The sequence below is a fragment of the Ciconia boyciana genome, chromosome 8, assembly GCF_034638445.1.
Source record: "Ciconia boyciana chromosome 8, ASM3463844v1, whole genome shotgun sequence".
Taxonomy (NCBI): domain Eukaryota; kingdom Metazoa; phylum Chordata; class Aves; order Ciconiiformes; family Ciconiidae; genus Ciconia; species Ciconia boyciana.
In genome coordinates, this window is record NC_132941.1 from 50,689,022 (window position 1) to 50,705,789 (window position 16,768).

The 16,768-nt window shown below is 53.6% G+C and overlaps 1 protein-coding gene across 1 annotated transcript in view; it reads left to right on the plus strand.

Annotated features, from left to right (window-relative positions):
* The first annotated feature begins 10,386 nt into the window (after positions 1–10,386).
* Positions 10,387–16,768, plus strand: part of HPSE2 (heparanase 2 (inactive)) — a 113,505-nt gene continuing 107,123 nt past the window's right edge. The window contains exons 1-2 of the mRNA XM_072870717.1: positions 10,387–10,646; positions 11,691–11,848. Of these exons, the coding sequence (XP_072726818.1) occupies positions 10,387–10,646; positions 11,691–11,848 (418 nt within the window). The remainder of the gene's footprint in view (positions 10,647–11,690; positions 11,849–16,768) is intronic.

Consider the following 16,768-nt stretch of genomic DNA (forward strand, 5'->3'; position numbering starts at 1 on the left):
CAGGCAGATAGGCATGAAAAGCTGCCAGGGAGATCTGTGCTCCTTGCTGTGTTAGGAGAGACTCTCCCCCTTCTCTGGGAGAGGCAGCTAAGTTTTTTTCCAAATTTGATTAATTCCCTGGGATTTCACTGGGGCCGTGTGCTGCTTCACAAGCTCTTGCTGATTTTCCCCTTCTAACTCCCTCTAGCTCCAGTGGGGAAATAGTCAGGTGCTCTACCTGGGCATGATTTATGGAGAGCCAGCTGGTAAACTCCTTTTCCAGACCTTACCCCAACTTGTACCACCTGAGGAACAGATCTCACAAACTGTCCTAAACATTCCCTGGAGTGACAAGGGACAAGCTCAGTCTGCTCCTGCCTTTCTGTCTGCAGGTGGTGGGGACAAGCACATGGCTGCTCCTTCCTTATTAGGACCCTGTGGGAACTACTGCCGGAGACCATCCCAAACTTTTGAAACTGCAGGCTATCATCAGCCCTGAATTTCTCACAGATTTCTTGATGCTGAGAATATTGTAAAGACGATCTGGTTTTGTGCGTCCCTGCCATAGCATTTTGGATCACTGTTTGGAGGCTATGTACCTGTGGCAGTAGTTATCTTTATTAACTTGCAGATTAGATTCCTGAAAGATTTTCTAGTGATGAGTTTCTCAGTGTAGGAACTGAAGGCTGTGAATTACAGGCTTGCTTTTTTAGTTAAGTAAGTACTTGGAAAGTATTCTTGTCCATAGTACCCTTGTCACCAGAAATCCTTGGACAGCAGTTTGGAAACCACTGGTCTAGTACAATTAAAAAAACCCCATGGCACTGCAGGAGGAGGAACCACAAGGTGGCAATCTCTCTCCGTACTTCTACTGGCAAAATAAACCTCTGGCAAAAAAATATCTCGGACAGTTGGTCATGTCTTGTATCTTCCAGAATCGTGGCAACATTCGTTTCAATGCTGGGCTTTCCCTGCTGAACCCTTTTCGCTTTAGGATGAAACTCCCAGGCTTGAAGTGGTGGCACTGGGAGCTGCTCTTTGCTGGCTTTTCCATCCTTTGCCCCAAAATGGGCACCAGATGTTTCTTGTTGGATTGCTAACTACCAGTGCTGCTTGCGTGCATGCTGGCAGAGCTACTGTGTGCTTGGAGAGAAAGTTTCCTCCCTCACTGGAGGCACTGTCTGGTTCAGAGTATTGCTAACCTCATGCTATATTAATGTGCAATATAAGTTGCATCAGGATCCTGCTTCATGCACTGAGATGCCTGAATGGGAATAAAATAACCCAGATGTTAGGACTAGGCAGTGACCTGTAGGTTGAGTGTGGCATATGGTCTCGAGGGGACTGCAAAGCCTTAGTGACAATAGCTCCACTCCCAAAAAGACGTGGCCAGAGGGTGTAAAGACGCAGAAGAGAAATAACGCTCAGTTTGGGGTGGAGCTGCCCTGGTCCTGCAGTATCAAACACCATCTGTTGCGATGAGCTCCGTCTCGATCAGGACATAGTTGTGTTCTTGCCAGATGTTAGCTTACATGTGCTACATGTAAAAGTAAACTGGTGCGAAAGCTGTGGTCTGATGTGCTTTCAGAAGGATTTGCCCTGCATAAGTGACGACGTGCTAGCTAGCCTCTCGCTGAGAGGATGCACTCCAGAAGTTGCAGGTGTGTGGCTGGAGCGTGTTCAATGAGTCAAGATAGGAAATATCTTCCAAAGCTCCAAATAAGACAAAACAAACTGAGCTTTAGCACATGCTCAATTGATTGAGTCTTTGGCAAAGTATGACATGAATTTGCAAGGCTCTCACTGAGGCCTGTCCCGGCTGTATCCTGCCCAGTGAGTCCTTCAGCAAGCACGGCATGGCTGTCTTCGTTTTCTTCTTATACCTTATACCTTGTCTCCTTCTTTTACCCGTTCTTCCCTTACGACATTGCTCTCCAGTTAGGAATAATGACCTGCTTCCTGCTCACCAGGACTGCTCAGGTTCTGCTTTACACCATGTCTGCCACCACTAAGCTCCTTCTGTGGCTTCTGTGTCACAGCCTGCAACGTCCATGTCCCCTGCCAGTGGTGACATCTCTGATCGCAGCTGTCCTCTTCCAGCTCTGTCTGTGCAGGTCCAGGCAGGACCTGGAGGAGGCGGGAAGTGTGGACATGGGGAGTTTCGTAAAGTCCCTTCACATCACCTTGACTTTAAGGTCTGAAGCGAGATTCCCAGAGGCTGCAGGTTGCAATTTGCTTCCTTCCTGGTTGATGGGAGCCCAGGGGGTCTGCTGTCTGCTGGTCCTCTAGAAAAGGGCCAGGAGCCACCAGGGACTGCTAGTGGGGATAGAAATGTTAGCAGTCCAAATCATGATGGGAAACAGAAGGAGTAAAGTAAATCTGGATTTTTTAATTTTTTTTTCCCCGAAAGCAGGAAGAAATCTAGCAAGCACAAGGCTGGCTTCTTCTGGAACATGTGTGCAATGTGATTGTCACTAATGCTCTGTAGCCAGCTGAGAGGATACTTTCCCCAAGTAAGTGAAATAAGCACTGAGATGTGGGATATATGATAACTTCTGAGGCAGAAGGAATAAGACCCCAGGCAAGGGAGCTCCAAACAGTGCACTGTGTCTTTTTTTTTTTTTTCCATCTCTGAGTCTGTGGTGTTCAATTAACCCCTTTTCTCTATCCTGGCCATGGTTGCTGCAGGTTTGCAAAGCTTTACCCAGCCTTCTGGATGATGACGTGTTAAGTGCTCGGTTTGTGATAACCAATTTTCTCCTGAAATGATACCAAAAGTCTGCTGTTTTGATTTAAACTGTTTTCCAAGCATTTTGGTTAATAACAAAAGACAGTCCACTCCAAGAGAATCTAACTTGAGGAAGCCATGAAATTTAATTCATTTCTGCAACTTAAATACATAATCAGTGACACATGGTAATGCTAAATACAGGGGGAAATGTCATTGTTTAAATCAAATTTCTGCATTCAGTCAAAACCCAATAGTTGTAACATCAAACTGTAGTTTCCATTGTACAGGAAATAAAGCATCATTTTTTCAAAGAAAATAGACATGCAATTGCATGCCTATTACATTGCTTATATAGCTTTATTTTTAGCTTTCTCCATGTTGCTGTTAGTGAAGGGAAACTGGAGGGAGAAGAAACAAGGCAACACCCAGATCGTGGTAGAAAGGACAAAGGAGATGTCTGTGCTTTGAATATATGCGCTTTCCCTGCAGTTGTTTCTGGGCGATAAGCTACTGTGCCTGGGCTAGGGACCCTGTGCCTTCCCCCGCACTCCTGCAAGCCCTGCCAGCACTGAAGCGGTGCTGAGGTGAGGCTGTATTGCTGTAAGGGCTGTAGAGGTGCTTCTCTCGTAGCTCTTTGTCATCACACAACACTTTTCTCCTGCCCCCTTGCTCCTAAGACAGGGGAAGGAACTATTTGCTTGTTCATTGTCAGTAGGAGGGATGGGGTTTAAGTCAGATTTGTGAAAAGCTGCAGGCAGACCGTGTCTTTGCATGGTTAGAGAATCCCAAAGAGATTCTCCAGATTCTGTACTTTCAACCTTACAAGTGATGCTTGCAGATCTTTGTTGCTCCACCACCGTCTTAAAGAGGAACAGCTCAGGAACTTAACTGTTGTTCTTGGAATTTATGCAGAAAGAGGATTGCTTTTTCTGGATTTATTTGAGAGCTTTCACTGGACAATGGAAGCAGAGTATTGTTTTAAGGTCTATCCAGCATCAGCCTGTCTCCTCCTCCCTCCATTAGTACAGCTCAGTGGTGTACTGCTGGCCTTTCCCCCTCACTCTGCGGTGCTCACTTCTGATCCTCCTCATCTCCTGCGTTCATCCTGGGCATCCACTGCTTCTACATTGCCGGCATTTCACTTTGTTTCTCCTTCATCTACTTGCCTGGTTCTCAGGCGTGACCCATAGTTCTCAGTGGTTCCTCCTCTTGCTCTCTAGCCATGAGTTTCATAGTTTGCTTCTGATTTCTCTACACAAACCAATGGTTTGCAGCTTTGACATAGATGACTTCTCCCGTCTCTGTCTATAGCAGGGCTGTGCTCAGTTGTTCCGATAGAGCTGGTGACAGAGGTGCCATAATCAAATAGATACAGAGGACAGAGGTTTACAATTTTATCATTACCTGAAAGATTCTGATTTTTTTCTGCCTCCCTCACCCCGGCAGCGTCTCTGAGTTGAGAGTATTTTGGCTGCTGTTTCTTCCCCTGAGCTCCATCTCCTCGTTGGTCTCTGCACACAGCCCCTTCCTCTTTTTCATAATTGACTCGTTTGCTCCTCCAGCCTTTCACTTCATCCATCTTCCTATTTCCCCTCTCTGATCTACTCCTCATGTCCACTTCCTTCATTTTTGCTGCTGGAATGTGAAGCATCTCTCCAGAAAAATAGAAGGTCTCTGTGAACTTTTACCATCCCCCCTGTATTCCCTCTTCCTTCACCTCTATCATCTCCTCCCAGATGGTGGGACAAATACTTGCTCGCATTCATTCTCAGGCTTGTAAAATTGGTGTATTCACTTCTCTTTCTTTTTCAGGTGATGATGTGAAACGAGGATAATTCTACACATTTCTCTGCTCCTCAGGGCTGGGCCCAGTTTGAGGAAAATGTTTCTGAGGCCATTGTGGTCTTCGGAGTGCTGCGGAGCTCCGGGTCTCACTGTTGTGTTTGTCCTCTGTAACTCTCTGACTAGGACAAATTGCTGCCACATTTGCTTCTACTCAAGATAGGAAAGACAAAAGCTAAATCAGACCCAGCCATTGATGAGTACAGGGAAGTTCATGGATCTAAAGAGTGTTCTCTGTCAAAGGACATTGTTATACACAGAGGTATTCATTACGTGGGGCTTTTTCTGCTTGCTGAAGAGGCACTGGGCAAAGGGGATTTCTGTCTGCTGGGACAGCACCTGGTTTGATCAGCCTTCAGAGCCGTTCTCACAGCTTTATGGAAATCATGCACCTCAGTTTTTCAAGAACCAAAAAAACACCTGTTGGGAGATGGACACTTTGGGAGCTTGCTAGTTCTCTCCATAGACAAATCTGCAGGACTAGGGTACCCTGGGTTTGTCAGAGTATTTTTGAGACCACACATCAAATTAGACAGATTAAGGAAAATAATAAATGCAGTTTATTCTAGCAGAGTACATGATAGGTAACTGCTCACAGAACTGGGAACTAAGTTACAAAAAGAAAAAAAGAAAAAAAAAAAATCATTGATCAGCAGCTGTCTAAAACTCAGCTTCATCCCCCCTGTTCCTCATGTGTCTTCCCGTGGTCGCCAGCTAGAGAGAGCCCACACGCGCAGCCTTTATGGGACTAGTGCCTTCATTTTGTCCCTGTCCCTTATTTTTATCGGTTTCTTAATTAGGCAGCTAGTGAGTACAGATTGTCTCTCAAAGGAAAGCCTGGCACCACCGTGCTCTATTTTTCTATGGCTAGATTGGGAGAAACCAGTTTGTGTTCCTTTCATGCTGGCAAAAAATGCAAAGACAGCATTGCCAACTGTGCTCCTCCTGACCAGGCAGTTGGTTGTGATCGATGCCTTGCTTTTTGTGTGTATGGAGGGAGGAAGCTCTCTCAGTAGGCTTGCTTTCCTCCCACTGTCACTGAGCTCCCTAGCCAGCCAGTCCTCCTAGCCCAGACAGATGTATTTGCTTGTTACAGAACTTCCCAGGTCACCTACATTAAAAAGCAATGCACAGATACTGTATTAAATCAAGCAGTGTCCTCTGCCTGCTCGTTTAGGTTAGACGTGATATATAAACATGCTAGAAAATGGTTTCAGCAGTGGAGTTCAGACTGTGCAACACCCACCTTGAGGCACTGGCAGTTTTAGGAGGTTGCATTCCAGGCATTGATGTTCTTGTGGTGAAAATGATGGACGCTGCAGTGCAGAAAGAGCAAAAACCTCAATAAAAAGAATCTGACATGCAATTGCGTGCTCTGATGACTACAGCTTTACCACATTCACTGGTCTTGCTTGTCTTCTCAGAAACTTTCATGCCATGGTACAGGGCAGGAACTTAAGAGTCTGAAAAGAAAGTATATTTTGGTAAAGTATCTGTGAATAGCACTCTTGATTTTCACTTGCTGAATTTTCTCCTTGCTGGCTTCTTTTAGAGCATCCATAACTCAGGTTTACTTGACAGCACTACAGAAACAGACATGGTTGATATCTTGGGAATCAAAGACATGATGATTTTTTTTTTTTTAAAAAGGCTGTCTAGCCTGTTTTATCCTTCCCAGCCTAATGGAAGTTTGTTTGGTACAGCACATCCTCTGATGATAATAACTTTCATCATTTATGAGCAGAAGTTTATTTTCTAGCGAACTAAAAATGTTTCTCCTACAGAGGTTTTCCCCGTTTTCTTCTGGGCCGATTTATACAGCCTGAGATCTCAGTTTAAATGTCTCATGTGCTGTTTCTTCTCCTTTTTTTTTTTCTTTTTTTTTTTTTGTATCCGCCCTGCCATCCAAAGAGGTTTCCTCTGCTGGAACCCTTCAACAACTGCTCAGACCATTTACAACAAGCACTTTCACAGGCAGTAGCCCTACAAAAGTGAGAAGAAATCGAAGTAACTACCTATAATAACGAAGTTAAATGCAGGTTTAAGTGTTTGTGAACTGCGACTGACTGAAAGGGTGCCAGACATTTTGCAAATATACACAAAAAGACAGGCCCCCGCTCTAATCGGTTTATAAATTAAAAGGAAAGTACATTGGCAAGAGCAGAAGAGATGATATGACATGCTTTAAATAGTTTATAGGGAGCTGGAGGATTGTTGTTTATTTGGTGATGTTGGGAAAATATTTAATGTGCTTTGGTTAAACTCTTTATAGAAATGCTTCTCCTCCCCCAGTTTTCTTTCCCAATGACTTCTTTGGAGATTAAAACCAGCAAGTTTAGAGTAGATGGAAAATGGAGAAACGTATTTCCAAATTGACAAAACCGCGAGTAAATCTTTATAGATACTTTTTATGTGAGTCAGGCTTTCTAAACTAGTTATCGTAATACAAGAAAGGACCAGTGCTTCACCGCCCCTGCGGACCACGAGCCAGGGTCGCAGCTGCTGTCACTGAGATATCTCCTAGCTGGTATGCATGGCTGTGGAGGGGGTGCGCCGTGGCCCCCCCTTGCAGGTTCCCGGGCCGCCCCGAGCTGCGCCGGGCAGCGGCGGCGGGTCCTGGGGCTCCCCGGGCAGCGGGTCCCGGGGCCCAGAGCTCCCCGCACCTCCACTGCTGCCCCGGCGCTCGCAGATGACCAAAGCTTTTTAGCATTTGAAGGGCTTCTCTAGCAAACCTACAATTTATTAAAACAAAACAAAACAAACCCCCAAACCAGTTTATTTTTAGATTCGACTTGCCATTGCTGCAGCCAGATGCAAAGTGGGGTGCAATTGCTTTTCCGAGGCCACTGGCTCGGGGCAGGCTCCAGGTGTTGGTCTGGAAAGCTGAGACAGGTAAGTGAATATTTCCTTTAGCGCCGTCTTCCCAGAATCTGGAAGCTGACCCTGGCAGCTGGGAGACTTTTTGCTCCTTTCCCTGCTGTTTTATGTTGTTGGTGATATCTCGGCAGATAAGTGACTTCGCTGCATCCGGAGTTTGCATTCAAAGCAGAGACTAATTGTGAAGAACGTTTCAGAATAAACACATTTCTCGTCCAAAGTAGTGTGTTTGTAAGGGAAAAAATATATAAAGGAGGTTAAATGGGATAATTTGTTTTCTTTCTTGTCTGTTACTACATAACGCACTAGAGTTTCATTTTAAAATGGAGCCATCCTTAGCAGGAGGCGCGATGCAAAATTTCGGCCTGCAACCACAACACTGATTTAAGCAACAAATGCCCCTGAAGCCTTGCTGACGTCTTCTGATAATACGGGGGGAAAAAAAAAAAAAAACGAGATGATTCAGAAACTCGCATCCCTCTTTCGGAGGTGACCCAAAAACTGAGCAGCTGCTGAAGCGGAGGCTTCAGGTCCTGGGTCAGTTTTAAGCGCTACTGCAAGCCGCAGCCGAAGTGTTTGCAGCCGAACACAAATTTCCAGGCTTAAATTGCCTTCTTCCTGTCCCGGGATGCCAGGGCTTTGCAGAGCTGAAATTGCACAGCACTTTTCCCCGGATCCTCTTACTTCTTCTAGCACTCAAAGCCCCGCTGCTCCGGGCACCCCTTTGCTGCTTTTTGTCAGGCTATGCTGAGCTCGGCAGCCTCTTCCGAGGTGCGTTTTGAGCCCCGCTCCCCTCTCCGCCCTAGCGGGATGATTTCACGACAAATCCTGGTTTGTGCATTCCCTGCTCGCCCCTAGCAGAGCCAGAGGTATGTTTCATCCTTCCCCCCGTTACTATTCACTGCACAGTGACTCCGTGCCCCGCAACCCCTGCCTGGGTAACCCGCGGCCGGCGGCGGGGCAGGGCTGGCTGCCGGCCGGGGCGATGGGCTCGAAGCGTTTCGTGGGGCAGAGAGACGAGGGAAGAGGAGATTTCCACAGGAGACGGCGCTGTCCGCGGACTTCCCCGGGCCCCAGGCCCGAGTGCCTCCGCTTTGTGCGGGGCTCCTCCGAGCGCACCGAGCTCCGGGACCGGCCGGCGTGGGAGCCACCGGCTCCGCTCCCTCCGCCTCCCGGGCCCTGGCTGGGGCGGACGAGGAGCGCAGGTGGCCCCGCACCGGCACCGGGAGGAGCGGGAGGGGGTTCCCAGCCGCGGGGAGCCCTGCCGGGAGAGCGGGCCGCCTGTGCGCTGGAAGCGGCCCTGGCCCGGGCTGCCCGGGGCGGCCGCCGTGCAGCGCTGGCCGCTCGCACCCGACCCCGGCCGGGCTCCCCGAGGGCGGCGGGCGGGCCCCCGCCGTCCGGCCGGCTCCTCCGTGGGGCTCCTTGCGGCTCGGCTCCGGGCGCGATTTGTGCCTCTACCCCGGAGCCCCGCTGCTCCCCGCGGCCCCGGCACCTCCGGACCCCGACGCCGGGGGGTGTCCGCAGGTGGGTGCCGGCTCCCCCGCCGCGCCGGACCCCTCACCAGCAGATGGTGCTGCGGGCGCCCCATCCCCGGGGCTGCGGGGCCCCGACGGACCGCACCGGGCCCGGCTCACCCGGCCGCCGTCAGCCCTCCGTCGCCGGGCCGGGCAGCGGCACTGGGGCCCTGCGTGCCGCCTGGCCTGGGCGAAGAGAGAATCGGGGCGGGCCGCGGCGGCGGCGGAGGGCCCAGGTAGGACGCGTTACGTGTCCCGGAGCTCGCCGGCCGCTGGTGTCCGGGAGACCGGGGCTGGCCCGGGAACCGGCTGCTGGCGGGAGAGGATGCCCGGTTCGGATGGACACTCCCTGAGGTGGGCCATCGCTCCCGGGATGCTCGGCAGCCCCCACCGATCCCGGGTCGGATGCTACAAGCCCGCGCCCGCCGCCGAGAACCGCGGCCGCTTGCAGCTCTGCAGCGCACCGAGCCCGGGCCGTCCTGCAGGCAGCGGCCGCGGGCTGGCCCCGGCGCGGGGGACATCGTCGGTCCCGTCGAACCGTGCTGTCCTTTGCATCCCCGATGCGGGCGTTTCCGCACCGGGCGCCTTTGCTGCCGCCCCTCTCCTTTCCCCGCCGCGGGTCGGACACCGCTGGGCCCCGAGGCCGGCGGGAGAGGGCGGCCGGCGGCCCGATTCCCCGTGCTCCGGTTCTCCGCGGTGCCCGAGTGGCCTTCGTGCGCCGGCCGGGCCGAGCCGATGGCTCCGGGCGAGCCGAGCGTGCCGTGCCGGGGCTCCGAGCTGCCGGCGGCCCCCAGCCCTGCTATGCCCGTCGCGTCCCGCGGAGCCATCGGCGCTCGGCCCCGGGGGCCTCACCCCAGCACCGCGGGTCCCGGCACGGCTCTCCCCGCGGGTAGGGCGTTTTTGGGGGTGATTAACCCCTTTCCCCCCCAGCGCGGGCTGCCCCCCCCGCCTTACCGCCTTGGCCGTCCCTGCAGCCGGCGACAAGCTAGGGCCGTGCCGGGCGGCCGCCGCGCTCCGGCCCCGGTCCCGAGCTCCCCGGTGTCTCGGTGTCCCGGCTCCGGCCCGGTTTTGCGCGGTGCGGGAGCTCCCGCAGCGGAAAGCGGCCGCCGGTGGGCGGCGGAGCCGGCGCAAAGCGAAAGCTCGGTGCTGGCGGGGCTGCGGCGGGCCGGAGGGCCCCGAGCCGAGGGGGTTAAACCAGGAGCCTCCCCTTACCTTCAAAAAGTTAAAAATGTCTGGAGCCTGCATCTCTTAAAGGGGCGGTGCTGGCTGCAAGGAGTCTTGGCACCGGCTGCGAGAAAGGCTGGTCAGGGGCGTGAGTTCCCCTCCACCAGCACCAAAACATTGCAAAAAAAGGCAGAGCGCCCCACACTTTAGATAAGGACAATTAGCCACCAGCGAGCCCCTGCAGACAGCGAGTTAATTAGGGGTTTCCTGCTCTCCGGCATGCCCTGTCCCAGCTCCTGCCCCCCCGGGCTCTTAGCCCTGATGGCACCTGGGCTGGCTCTCATGGCCACCTTCTCGCTGCCCTCCCAGGCCGGGGACAGGAGAGCGCTGCCGGTGGAGAAACCTCCAGGTGTGAAGGGAAGAACTCTCATTCTCCTTGATGTCAACACCAAGAGCCCTGTCAGGATAATCAGTGAGAATTTCCTCTCCCTGCAGCTGGACCCCTCCATCATTCATGATGGCTGGCTCGATTTCTTAAGGTAAGGCAGGAGCCCCCCGGCGCCCTCCCCACGCCGCCCGCGGGGCGCCCCGGCGGCCCCGCCGCCCAGCCCCGCCGGGCTCCGCGCTGCTGGCGGCGCTTGTTGTGACGGAGGGAGCGAGGCCATGGTTTCCATTAAGATGCACATGTTTGCAATGGAGAAACCATTTCGGAGACTTATCAGTTATGACTGCAAAAATGTCGTGCTCCTCTCGCTCCAACAACCGCTCCTCTGCAAAAAGCACAACACGGGGCCGAGGCAGCACAGGGAAAAAAAAAAAACAACCCAGCAGCAGGAACGGGGCCGCCTGCCGAGCCGAGCCGAGCCTTCCCCAGGTCCCGACGGGCGGAGAGCGGGGTGTCGGCCAGGTCTTCAGAGCCCTCCGCTCCGCGGACTTCCAGCCCTGCGCGGGGGGCAGAGCCGGGCTGCAGCTGCGCTGGGCTCCACCGGCGGTGCGGAGCGGCCGCGGCCTGGAGGCGCTGGGACGGCCAGAAAGCCCTCTCCCTGCTGGGTAAGTCGGGGAGGGAGAGCGGGTCTCCCCCGCACGCTCGCTCCCAGGGTCCTTGCGGCTGCCGCCCCCGGGGAAGGAGCGGGGCGAGGAGGCGGGAAGGCGCGGGCGAAGCGGAGCCGGGCCGGCTCCCGCTTTCCTCCCCTCCCCGCTCCGCTCCCCTCCCCGGCGGCTCGGCCCGCGGCACGGTCCCGCGTGGCGCGGCCGGGCTGCGCGGGGCGCTTTTGCCTCCGGGACGCCGCTGCACTTGTCCGGGGGGCGCCGGGGGCGGGTGGGGGGGAGAGCCGGGTCCCGCCGGCCCCGGGCCACCACCGGCGGGCGGGGCGGCTCCCCGCTGCCGGGCCGCGCCACTCGGCCGGCGCAAAGCCCCGCAGCCGGGCGCCGCTGCGGTGGTACCCGCGCCGGGCGGGGCAGCAGGACCGGGGAGGGCAGCGGCGGGTCCCGGAGCCCCGCGGCCGCCGGTCCTTGCCGGTAGCGGGGCGGGGAGGGCCCGGCCCGGCCCGCGGCGCCCTCAGCCCGCTCTCTCCTCTCCCCAGCTCCCGGCGGCTGGTGACCCTGGCGCGGGGCCTGGCCCCCGCCTTCCTGCGCTTCGCGGGCAAGAGGACGGACTTTCTGCAGTTCCACAACGTGAAGAACCCGGCCAAGAGCCGCGGCGGGCCCGGCCCCGACTACTACCTCAAGAACTACGAGGACGGTGAGCTCCGGGGCCGGGGCGGGGGGCGGGCGCGGCAGCGGGGGGCTGCGGGCGCCGGGCGGTCCCGCTCCGCCTGCCCCGCGCTCCCTGCGCCCAGGCGGGGCCGCGCCGCGCCCGGGCAGCGCTGCCGCCGGGCACCGGGCAGGGGAGCCTCCCCCGGACCCTTTCCTTCCCGAGCGGGGGGAGCCGGGGAGCTCGGCGGAGCCCGCCCGCCCGTTGCCGGTAGATCCGGCGGATGCCGGCCGCCGGGAACAAAAGGCCGGCACCGGGGAGCAGGGCTTTTCGTGTGTGTGTGTCCCCCCTGCCCCGCTGCGTCCTCCGGCTCCCTTCGCTCCCAAGCCCCGAGCGGGCAGCGCCGGCCGTGGAGGGGGCTTTGCCGCGGCTGCTGGCGGGGACCGGGCACCGCAGCCCCGGGATGCCTTTGCCCCGGGATGCCTTTGCGGCTCTCGGGGAGCCCTGCCTTTCCCCAGGGACCCCGGAGTCGTTCCGCGTCTCTCCGCCCGCCGCAGCCCCGGGGCTCCCCGCCGCCCCGCCGGGCTCGGTCGCGGCTGGGCCGCTCGGCCGCCGCCTGCCGCCCCGCCGCCGCTCAGCTTGTCGGTGCCCGGCCGGGGCTGCTCCCCTCCGGACCGCTCTGCCGTCGTAGGTCTTCCCAAAAGTCCCCGCCTGGCCCGCGGCTTCCCGCCGCTCCCCTCTTCTCCGCGGCTCTGCCCTCTTCCCAGCGGTCCTCAGCCACACAAAAGGCTTTCACCTTCTGCGGCCTTTAATTCACACAAAGAAACTTCGTAGAAAAGTCAGGGCCAAGTCTCCATCCTAAGGCATTTATTTTAAGGAGCAGAATACCATGTCTGCATGCAAGAATTTATTGATTTTTCTCTTGCTTGTTTTAAAAAAAACCCTCTTTTTTTCTTACTCAATGACTTACAAAAATTAGCTGAAGATATTTCCATAAGTAATTTTGAAGGCCAATTAATGCCAGACAGATCCCAGTGGGCAGGTCTGTGGAACAGAGGAAGTTTTGCAGAGATCTAGTCAGCAGCACAGCACTGAATGGAAAAAGCAGATGCATTTGCCAGTTTTCTGATGGCTCGTGCTCCCGCTGTTTCCCCACGTAACATCTGATCTCACCGAGATGAATGTCCCTCTATTCCCACACGCAGGCAGGTGGGTAAGTTTGCGTGCTCCATCTTTCGCTTGGTCTCCTAGCCGGAGCAATTCCTTGTTTTTCTTCTCCTCATAACAAATCTCAGGCGAAGGGTTTGCTGCAAGCTCTGCCTACTGAGATGCGCTTCAGGAGAAAATGCTGACCAAACCTGCTGTAGCCACCTCAAACAGAAGAAATTAGGTGTAGTGCATAAAATTGTAGATGGGACTCGTATGAAACATTTGTAGGAATAAATTTTCCCGCTTTCAATATTTCAACAACTTGCAGGAGAGAACTCACACTTATTAAATGTTTTCACAACAGCTTTCATGTTAGGGAAGGACTGAAAGCTTTTGTTTTTTTTCAGTTTTCCTCATGGCAATAAAGTTGAAATGTAGCAGCCCTTCAAAATGAAGCTTCTCATAGAAGTTGTAACCACAGGTCTTAACTTTTCATCACTTAAATATGGAACAGAACCATTGCGAATGTGGGTGAGGGAAGGAGGGGACACATGTGGTGTGTATCAAGCATCGGTGTAAATCAGAAAGGTGTGGTAAAAGGGATTTCCTGCCTGGAAGGAAAGCTTTCGTATTTGTTCTTAAGATCTGTGTGCAAACTCCAGGGCTATAGAATTGCTAGTAGCTCGCATCTTTTTGTGCTGAGGCTGCACCGAGCACTTCACTAGAGGGATCCAGTTCTCCAAAATGAAATCCTGATGCCACTGCAACTCTCTGCCCCGCTGTACTGGATCTGAGCAGCCATCTTCTCCTTTTGGAGCACTGGTCTGGCTTTTGTTCTCTCATCTATGGCTTGCCCGGGACCTGCTTGGGATCAGGGCATGCACAAATCTGCAAGCAGATGCCCTCTCTACAAAAACCTTACAGCTGAACGGACACCACAGAAAAAAGATGGCAATCAGCACCTGAGCGTGGGGGAAGCCAGCAAGCATCCCACTAGGTAGCCTTCCCCCTCCCCAAGTTAAATGGGGTGGTTTGGGTTGTTTTCCATGTCTGTGGGCTTTTGTATGGCCAGCATCTATTTTCTGAAATGTCTTGTCTAAGCTTTAGTGGCACAGGAGTGGGGAAGAACCTGGGGGGCTCGATTACTTAAAAAAGTCAGAAAATGGTTAAAAGAGAAATCTCTGAATTTCTAAGCATTGTGCATCACCTTAGTGATTTTTAGTGACATGACAAGTGATAGCTCAGTTGTTTTCTGCTTCGAGTGTTTGCCTTTTTGCCCGTTCACCCTGTGGGTGCACACAGACTCCAGGCCTGTGACCCCAGTGCTGGGCTCTCTTTGCAGCCCCCGTGGGTGTTCCCGTGCCTCGTGTTCCCATGTGGCCCACGCTTAGATGGGGGGGAAGGCACATCCTGTGTCCCTCTCAGCGGCAGCAGCTCAGTGGGGTGCAGGATGGAGAGGTGAAGGGCACATGTACAAGACTACTCAGAGAACTGCAGTTACTAGTAACTCTGCGGGTGGTGTTCACATGACAGGCAGCGGCGCTCCTCTGTGTGCTCACAGGCCGCCCTAACGTGGCCACCTGAGGCATTCAAGACGGGCAGCAGCAGCAACAGGACTGCTTCGCAGCATCCTTCATGGATACTTTATGCTGTGGCCATGCTTGCTGGAGTTTTAATGAATCTCTCTGCAGGGATCTCTGCGCTGTAAATCCCACTCTGCTACCCTGTTGCCCTCCAGACCAGATATTCCTCACTGCTGCCTTTGATGGTCCTTTGTATCTCTGCAGTGCTCCACCTGCCTGACGATCTGACCTCCTCAGAGATTCGTCCTACTCTTTCCCCTCCATTTAAAATTATATTTGTTTCCCTTTTGAACTGTTACAGCCATGCATACCTCCTCCTCCTGAAAACTGCCTTTACGTAGATCTGCCTGTGGGTTCACCAGCCCATCTTTTTCCTCTCCTTTCCTGAACGGAGAGCGTGGGTGCTCTCTGAGGCTCATAGAAGTTGCTTTTGACTTGTATCTAAAATGTACTTAATTTTCCTGAAATCAGGTGTTTCCTTTAGGCTTCAGGGTCATTCTTTTCTTGTACAAATTCTTCCTGAAAGCACAGACCTGGAAGTATTGTGTAATACCAGGTGTGTGCAGCATCTTTCCTTTGTAGCTCTGAACAGCCTCACCCCAGTCCAGACCAGTCATGTTTGGGCAGTAAAGATAACAAAGCGGTGAGTGATCTGTGGTAGCAGCCTGTGATGCCCACGAAGAGGGTGCGTGTGGCAACTTGTTTCAGCACTGCACATAAAGCTGTCACAGAAATTTCATCACCTGGTGGCAGATTTGTCCATACCTGACGGAGCAACTTGTAAAAGCGATTGCCTATGGTTTAGGTGAGCCGTAGGGTGTGCAGTCCCTGTTGATGGTAGCATGGCTATATGTACCCCCTGAACTTTTAGAAGGTCATCTAACTAATCTGTTATACTAACCCCCCGTGTATAATGTACACCAGGTGACTGCCATTCTGTGCAGCCCATGCTTTGCCTGGTCAGTCCTGGAGGTCCAGCGCATTTGGATATGGCATTGGCCAGCCTGAGGGCTGTTTGTTAGAAAACCAGTTTAATGTATGTCAAGCTCTGTGGTACCAGGAGGTGGGGCTGTGCCAGAGACTTTTTGACATTTGATGATCAAGAGGTGTAACGTTTTTAACCTGAGAGACTTTTCTCTCCCTCAAATGGTGTTTCTCTGTATATGCCCTGCCGAGTTTTTTTTTTCTTCACCAGCTGCACTGAGAGTTGTGCTTTGTTATCTGGAGATGTGTTTCTCTCCTGCCATAGGCACAGGTCTGATCCCTGGGCAGGTACCAAGATGTAAGGTCTCATGCTCAGTCTATGTAGTAGACCTGCTTCTCCTTTTGCTATTGGGTTGTCTACCAAGCAATCCATTTGGCCTGTCCTTTCAACTGCCTCACATGTGGCCAAGGACCAGTTGGCTCTGAGGAATGGGACAATAAGGAAAACAGGCTTGAGCCGCTCCTTTTTGGAGCAAACGCACAGGGCTACCTGTTTGCTAAGGCTATGGTTGCTGGTACAAAACCTCTTCTGAAGTTGGGTTTGCTAAAATCTGACTCGTGCTGCCCTGAAGCTTGGTGTTGGAGTGTTAGGTGTGGTGTGGAGACCTGGGGTCTTTTCTGTTGGTTCAGCAAGGGGTGCTGCAGGTGCCGTCTCAGTGCCTGAACCTAGGGCCCATTTTGGAAGCTCCCTGCTGGTGCTACAGCATGAGTTTGGTGGGCTAATGCGGAACCTCCTTGACTGCCTCCCTTGAAGGCACACAGACCAGCTTTGGACAAGCTGTGGTGGCATAAGCATTGCTTAGAGTTTCCCCCTGTGCGTATGTGCTGTGAAGGAAAACTGAAGGGAAAAAGAGGTTACTCATAGCTGGAGTTCTTCAAGATGTGTTGGCCCAAGTGCATGGCTTCTCCATCCTGTCCCTCAGGCTTTGTGTAGCCTATTGGGATTGTGTGGCTGAGAAGAGACCAAAGGACGTTTACCACACACAGCCAGCATGGCCCTGCGTGGGTCATGGGAGGGAGAGGGGAAGGGGAGCACATATGCGTGCTGTAGGTAGTGCGTCAGAAAAGCTTCTGAGCTGAAGTGCATATGGACAACACATTTCAAAAATACTCTCTTAATAGCTGGTAAGTTACTTCCTTCTATTTTATCTCCTTTTTTGGAGAGGATACTGGGCATCTGGAAAAATGGCCAATTACCACAAAAACTGGAAAAAGACATGTTTCTTATGCCTTCCATGCTAGTCAGGAGATT